At 41.4% G+C, this 7,834-nt stretch overlaps 1 protein-coding gene across 1 annotated transcript; it reads right to left on the bottom strand.

The window, feature by feature from the left end:
- Positions 1–526: 526 nt before the first annotated feature.
- LOC137952173 (UDP-glucuronate 4-epimerase 6) lies at positions 527–2,409 on the bottom strand. The gene has a single exon (XM_068799246.1). The coding sequence runs from the start codon at positions 2,287–2,289 to the stop codon at positions 910–912; it is 1,380 nt and encodes a 459-aa protein (XP_068655347.1). The 5' UTR covers positions 2,290–2,409; the 3' UTR covers positions 527–909.
- Between the last annotated feature and the right edge of the window lie 5,425 nt (positions 2,410–7,834).

Genomic DNA, 7,834 nt, shown 5'->3' with positions numbered 1-7,834 from the left:
GCTGGAGGTGGACCAGAGCCAACGGGGCCAACCGTCCTCACGTCACCTTTACAATAAAAGAAGTAAAATGCCCGATTCCTGCAATCCTGCCTGTTTTTCAATGCAGGCCGCAGCTGTAACTAAGTAGATGACAAAGAAGAGACGATGAAAAAATTGGAAATCCATCAAATCCAGCTGTCTCCAGTCACCAACAATGAAATGGGAAACAATTCCCGCCCCCCGATTCGTCCTCTCTTTATCTAAAATAGTCAAGAAGAAGAAACGTATTGGATTTTTTTTTCACTATTTTTCTCTTCCGCAGTTCAATCACAACAAAAAAAAAAAAAAAAAGTAGAGATCGCGTCATGGAGCCGCACAAGATGATCAGAGAGGATAAGCATGGTTTGTTCGATCCAAATCGAGAGAAGAAGAGGGTGAAAACTGAAACGCGTTTTGCCCATTGACGCACCGACAATCTTCATCGAGTAATTTGGACGAACACAGTACGACTTGCTTTCTTGTTTCTCGGAAAATATTCTTCTCAGCCTTACCAACCAACCAGGAGTATATTATATATATAAACACAATTATTCGTGGTGCGACTTTACAAATTTCACAAAGATTAGAGGAAGAAAAAGTAAGAGCGAAACAGTGAAACTGGCAAAAAAGCAAACACAGGTTTTTTCCTTTACGGACTTGCATCCATTATTACCAAAATTAACAGGAAAGAAGAATGATTAACATCCTCGCCGGTCGGTGGCTTTTCCTTTCCTCCGTTGACGGCGACGGCGATTCGATCACGTCTGTTTGTTGACGGATAACAGATCGAAGTCGTTGTGGGTGGTGTTTTAACAGATTTGTCCTCTGTTTTCGTATGTTGTTGAAAATTTTCGGTGGACGAGGGGAGGTCGACGTTGGATCTTGATTCGATCATTTGGACTCGGAAGAGGCGAAGGCGGAGGCGTCTTTCCCAGCTGCATTTTCCTCTTCCTTATTTACCTTCGTCTGGATTCCATAATAATTGACGTACCACTTGACGAATTTCCGGAGTCCGGTGGCGAGGTCGGTCGTCGGCTTGTAGCCGAAGTCGGCGGCGGCTAGGCTGACGTTGGCGTGGGTGAAGGGGACATCGCCATTCCGGGGCATGGTGATGATCTGCTTACGCGCCTTCACGTTCAGTAGTGCTTCCAGAGTCGACACCAGCTTCTTCACCGGCACCGGCGACGTGTTGCCCAGATTGTAAACCCTCAGTTGCGCTGGCCCAGTCTTCTTCCCGCCGCTGCCCGTGCTCTTCTCGGCCGTATCAAGCGCTCCCAGGATACCCTTCACCACGTCGTCGATGTAAGTGAAGTCTCTCGCCACCTCCTTCTTGTCCTGCGTCCGGAACACCGATATAGGCTTCTGTTGGAGGATATCCTTGGTGAAAGAGAAGTATGCCATGTCTGGCCGCCCCCAAGGACCGTAGACAGTGAAGAATCTCAGCCCCGTGATGGATAAGCCATAGATGTGGTTGTACGTGTGAGCAATCTCCTCCCCGGCCTTCTTGGTGGCCGCGTAGAGACTCGCCGGCTGGTCCGTGCGGTGGGACTCGGAGAATGGATTCTGGATGTTGAGGCCGTAGACGGAGCTGGATGAGGCCCAGACGATGGCAGGCTGTGGGACGGCGGTCTTGACGATCTCCAGCAAGTTCACAAACCCGGCGATATTGGAGGCCACGTACGACTGCGGATTCTTCATCGCGTAACGAACACCCGCCTGCGCTGCCAGGTGGAGAACGTGGGTGAAGGGGACGACATCGAAGAGCTTCGCGAGTAGAGGACCGTCGTTGATATCAGCCTCAATGACGAAGACACCGTGCTTCAGCAGAAGCGCCTGGCGCGCCCGCTTCAAGGAAGGGTCGTAGTAGGAATTGAAGTTATCAAGGCCAAGCACACCGTCGCCGCGCTTCTTGAGCGCCAACGACGCGTGTGTGCCGACGAAGCCCGCGGCGCCGGTGACAAGCACGGAGAAGCCGTTGGGGCGACGTGGGGTGGAGGAATGCCGCACCTGCTTCTCCCACTGTGCTCCACCTCCGTAGAAGGCGGACGAGAGGAAATGGACATGTCGGTGAAGGTGGTGGGCGTTTGGGCTTTCAGACAAGGGGGGGTAATTTAAGGTGAAAAACAGGATAAGAATGAGAGCAACGAGGAGGGTCGCTTTGAACAGAAGCTTGTACGACGCAGCCATTAGCTTCGTGCTGTTCACTCGCCGGATGTAGCTGTTATAACGCTCCAACTTCAACGACTTGCTCGTGTCCGGCGGAGACGCCATTCCTATAACAAAAAGAAGAAAAGAAGCAGGAGAGATGATAACAGAAGGAATGAAAGAGATCACAGAAGTTTTTATTATTTTTCTTGGCCTTGGGGAGGCTGAAGAATGAGAAGAGATGGGGAAGGAGATATAAAGGAGAGCTCTCGATCGCTAAGCAAACTCTACCGCCATTAGAACCTACTGAGCAGGATTAAAATTCTCAAAATGCCCTTAGTAATTCCTCAAATCTTCATACGTGACTGTCTTCAAAATTACAGTTCATTATTATCTAAAAAAAAGAAAAAGAAAAACGGAAAAAAAGGTGGAAGCTTCATTTTTAGATCATTTTTAGAGTAAAGCTTGTTCTGAATTTCTAATTTAAATCCGGAAATTCCTAAGTGAACAAAAAAGCTAGAGAGAGAAGGGGAGGTGTGAACATGAAGACCAGAAAATGAGCTCAATGATGGGCTGACCCTTTACTTGACTGGCTCTTCTCTCTCCAGAGTGTCGGCAGCCATTGTTTTGTAAGTGGCCTGTACCCGAACAAATGCTTTTTGAAATTATTTTCTTCGCTCCGGTTTTCCATCAAACACTTAGTCTGCACATGGGCACTTGGCCATGACCGAGACAGGTAGAGGCGGAGGGACCCCTTCACAGATTTGGACTGGTTATAAACCTGCACAAAAATCCGCCGATTGGAGGTTACAGGAATTGTCTCATCGTCTTAACTGTTCCATTAATGGCTATTTGCTCACCACCGGAGTTTCTTTTTACAATTTTCTTTTTGCAGGGTTGGTGGTTTGAGAGAATCAAGGCATTTTAGAGAATTGGTACAAAAGCAGAAAAAAACTTTTGCAGATTGAAGAAACCCAGAAGAGCAGCTCTTAGCCAGTAGTTTTGATCTTCTCGCCCGTCAGCGGTGGAAATCGGAAAATCGTCTCTGAAGTTTGGGCTGAAAAGCTGACAAGATGACAAAATCATAGGATGGGGCGAGTCTTCGTTCTCACATGGGTAATGGATCAATGCTTACGGTGGAGATACTAAAATAAAGGTGAGGGGAAGACTGCGTCACATGCCATTATTATTTCCAACGAAATCCAGAATGAAGCAGACATCCTCCATAGGCCAAACTTTGGAATCTGAACCGAAGCTAATTGGCCTCGTCGAGTAAATTTCTTTCCAAGGGTCTCTTCCCCAACTGCTCGCCACACTATTTATATCAGAGGGTCCACTTTCCACAATAGTTACAGACCGTTTTCTTTCGACAAAGGCCTCGCAGTGATGTAAAGTTAACCTTCTTCCATGACGGGTCACCGACACCGTCACCGTCCTCACCTCTCACAACTTTTCAACAGCAAAAGCAGCAGGAAAAGCTCGACCTGGAAGAGAAGCTAGCTCCGTAAGTGACGAAACCGAAGAATGAAGAGCTGTAGTTATCTTTAGAGATTGTTTAGTACAGCGGGGTACTTGTGCATGGAATTGAAGGAGAAGACGACGGAGATTCTAGTACGATTAGGCCTCAATTTGCAGACAGCTCATGTGTTTGACGATGACCCGTGTTTAAAGAGGAAGGTGATCACACCTGTTCCAGAAGTAGATGGGGTCACCAATGAATTACCATTCTCCTCCCTCATGGGGAGGATAATTTCAATTGCCAGTAAAAATTGAGTAGACGCCATTATCAGTCTTTCTTCAGTACCCATATTGCAGTAATCTTTGATACAGTGAACGATTCGAAACTCAGTGAAACTCGGTGAATGAGCCGTTTTCTAACCTACCCTAAAATATTTACTTGAACCTGTCTTTTTGCCTTTGGCTTTGGTCCTACAAAACAATTTCCCTTATCCCTATCCTTTATTCGCTTACTTTGAATCCTTCTTTCTCTTCTTCCTTTTTCTCTTTCCAGCTATGTAAACAAATGCTTTTATTGAATATCTCTTTCTATTATTTTCCTAATGAAATAATAAAAAAAAATGTGTGCCCTCTTATATCTTCCTATTATTCATTTAATCTTCTATGGTGGAACAAACACAAGAAAACAATTGGAAATATTTTTTTTAATGGGAAAAATAATACAGGGGAAAATGGTTTTTCTATAGCAGTGCAAATGGACCCGAAGTGTTTTCGGGGAATAAATGTATTGATAGCATTGGACTCCAAAGAAAATAACATGTGGATATGAAAGAAGATGTGTCTCCTAGATTGCTTGGTGTAGGAAATCTCTAGACCTAACCAATTACTTGACCATGTGTGAATGAAACTAGACTTCACCCTGGATAGGTCCCATTCATGCTCGACCAAGTGATTGGTCGGTCCGCAAATTTTCTCGTGCACTAAAGTTGATGCATAGGTTCATTGGTAATATGTAAAAATTTCTCTTTCTTTTATTTAGCATCGAGTAATAGTTTACAATTTTATCCTTCTTTTTTTTTAGTCTTAGCAAGAAATTTCGATGATAGAATACAATATAACGTATGAGGCAATGAAGAACTCCAAAATTTTAAAAAGGGATGGCAAAGACAAATACAAATATATATGATTACGTCGACTTAAAGTTGATGAAGAATCAGAAGGTAATCTATTTTAATATGTTTAATGCACTCAAAAAAGACATAAGCGTGATTAATTTAAGCGACAAATATCATTAACGAAAAACAACATAACATAACAACCATAGAAACCAACATAGCAAAACAATCATAGCCATTGTATTAAATCATGATCCATGAATTATTTTTTACTGATCAAAGAAATCTTGGAATATCCAAGGAACTACAAAAACTAGTAGATTAGTATTTAGTTTGAGTAGTCCTCCTTGGAATTGGCACATAGAACCAAATTAGAAGCCAAGAAGAGCCAATTCCATAGAGTGTTACAATGGAAGTCTTTGCTTTAAATATTTAAGTAGTTTGTGTTCATGGCTTAATTGTTGAGTAGTTGGGATTTCAAGTAGCATTGAAATGGCCATAACAATTAATAGGTTTGGTATGTATTATAGAGTCCATTAAGATTGAGCTTCATTACTAATTGTAATAGAGTTATCAATAAAAAAAGTTATTATGGACCTAAGTGTTCATGATCTAAGTTAGGTGTGTCAAAATTTTAACTTAACCATCAAAATAGAGTTGAATGGTTTGAAACTCGATTTTTTTTCTCATTGATCTACTTTTATTATGTATCCCTTTCATTCATGATTGATGTTCAAATTTACATTTTTGATGATTAAATGATTACAACCAAAGTTCCTTGGATTTAAGTGTAGTAAAGGAAAATAATGTCCCAGGAAATTACCATTAGGGTTTCACCTAAAATATTCTTCTTGCACATCTAGATTATAGGAGGCAGATTTCATAGGAGAGGTCCAATTCCTCTCTATATGCAAAGAGGATGAGCCTTTTCTTCTTTTCAAATTCAAAGAGTGGAATGAAGGAAGCTCCCATACTCCCTCACTCCTTTATGTGAGGAAGTGATCGAGGAGAGAGCAGATGAAGAAGGGGAGAAAACCCTTTACAATTCAATGGGTGTCATTCCTATAGCCCTAGGTTAGTGCTACTAATCACTATTACAATCCCATATAGCTCACCTGACTCACTTGCTCGAGTCCTCTGTGTATCAAGATAGTATTACCACTCTTTTTCTCTATGAATCTAACATTATATTTTCTTCAACATCTTTTATAAAAAAAAAACTCATTTTTTAGGGTTTAAGAGAGATTAGGGAAATGGGTGTAAATTTTTACATCAACTAAGTTATAAATAGACAAGAGGAAATTATAAATTCTAAAATTCCCCATCTCTTTTTTCCTTTGTAAATTCTAACACATTAGAATTGTTTCAGCAAGTGCAAGAGTTAAATTTGAGGTTCGAGTTGGGAGAGAAGCTTTTGACTTGTCTTTTAACTTAAGGCTACTTCGAATTTACAACTGAAATAAGACATTTGGATAGGTTACAAAGTCACTAGGATGCACTTCTGTAAGACAGTAACCTGCCCTTGTTTTCTCCCTTTGTCCACCATTATTTTCACAAGAGGACACAGTATTACATGTGAGAGATGAGACCCAAATTTGAGAGAAGCTTTCTTGAGATGCTACAGGTTTCTGTCTCAATTACAAAGTACAAACTTGTGAATATAACTTGCAGGTTTCTTGAGCTTTATTGAGGTGAATCTTTCTCTCAATTACAAAGTACAAACTTGAGAGTACACTGCCACAGATTTTAAGTAGGACCAGAGTTTCAGAGAATCAGACCCTTATCCTCGTTTTGAACAGTGTCAAAGAACAAAAAACAATCGTTTTCTCTTTTTGCACTGGTCCCTCTTCAAAGAACGCAGTTGGATATAAAAGGACAGGGGCTGTTACATCGCCGAGAGGTAGGGGCTGGTCTATAGTCTTCATGAGGGTTGATGGAGCCTGCTTTGAAAAGACAAGGACTTCTCATCTTTCCATCATTTGTCATTCTGGTTCAATTGAGTTAATAACAAAAAGGTAGAACGCGGCATCTCCAGTGCTTCTCTGTAAGATCGGAGCCAGAGTTTATTTTAGGACTTCAATGATGGTTCGCAACTGGTAACTGGAAGCGTAAGGTTCGTAGATGCAGTTTTCTAAAGACTTCCAAGGAGAAAAATCACAGAAATAAAGGTGGCTAATCCGAGGTAGAAGACTCTGAATGTCATTTGGAGTGTTGTTGGTCTGTTAATCAAATGCTTTTGCTTTTCTCACTTTTCTAGTTACAGAGAAACGCTGTTTTCAGCCCATCTGGTGAGATCGGGACGACCTCTTTCTTCGACTCCGTTTTTCCAATTTCTTGGTATCGACTTCATTCCTTCTCTTGAACAGAGAATATTAAAATTTCTGTTTATTTTGAGGATAAAATGTAAATCAGACTTATATATTTATAAGGGAGTTTATCCTGTTTAAATTCAAATTACAAATCTTTAATCTTAATCACAAAATCCTTTCTTCGTGTCAATTGATTCCCTTATCTTCGGATCTAACTTATCTTAAACACTCCCCCTCTCAAGTTGGAGTGTATGTTAATGATACCAACTTGTCGAGTAGTGTCTCAAATTGGGATAAACTTAACGCCTTAGTGAATAAGTCGTTGGTTTGTACATGGGTTATCTTAATCATGCCTGTTTGAATCTTTTACCGAACTAAGTGGCAATCAATTTCGATATGTTTGGTTCGCTCATGAAAGACCAGATTTGAGTGGATGTATAGAGTAGCTTGGTTCTCACAATACAACATGACCGACTGATTATGTATGATTTTCAAGTATTTCAAAATGTTCTTCAATCGTGTCCCTACAACGAGTCCAATCTGCATCACAAAATATATTTAATTGGAGTGTACTTGTGGAGGATAATAGAATACTCTGTCCTGAAGTTTGTTTTAGGTATTGAAGGACTCTATGTGCTGCCTCAAGGTGTGGTATACGTGATTTTTCTATAAATTGGCTTAGAACATGAACAGTGTAGACCAGATCTGGTCTTGTAATGGTCAAGTAGATCAATCTTCCCACAACATGCCTGTATGATGAAGGATCATTTAGGAGTTCACCATCGGATT

Source organism: Aristolochia californica, unplaced genomic scaffold (genome assembly GCF_029961685.1).
Source record: "Aristolochia californica isolate CCGP_79_NKW_82.1479 unplaced genomic scaffold, dmAriCali1.0.hap1 SCAF_1, whole genome shotgun sequence".
NCBI lineage: Eukaryota > Viridiplantae > Streptophyta > Magnoliopsida > Piperales > Aristolochiaceae > Aristolochia > Aristolochia californica.
This window is presented reverse-complemented; position numbering and strand designations above follow the sequence as displayed.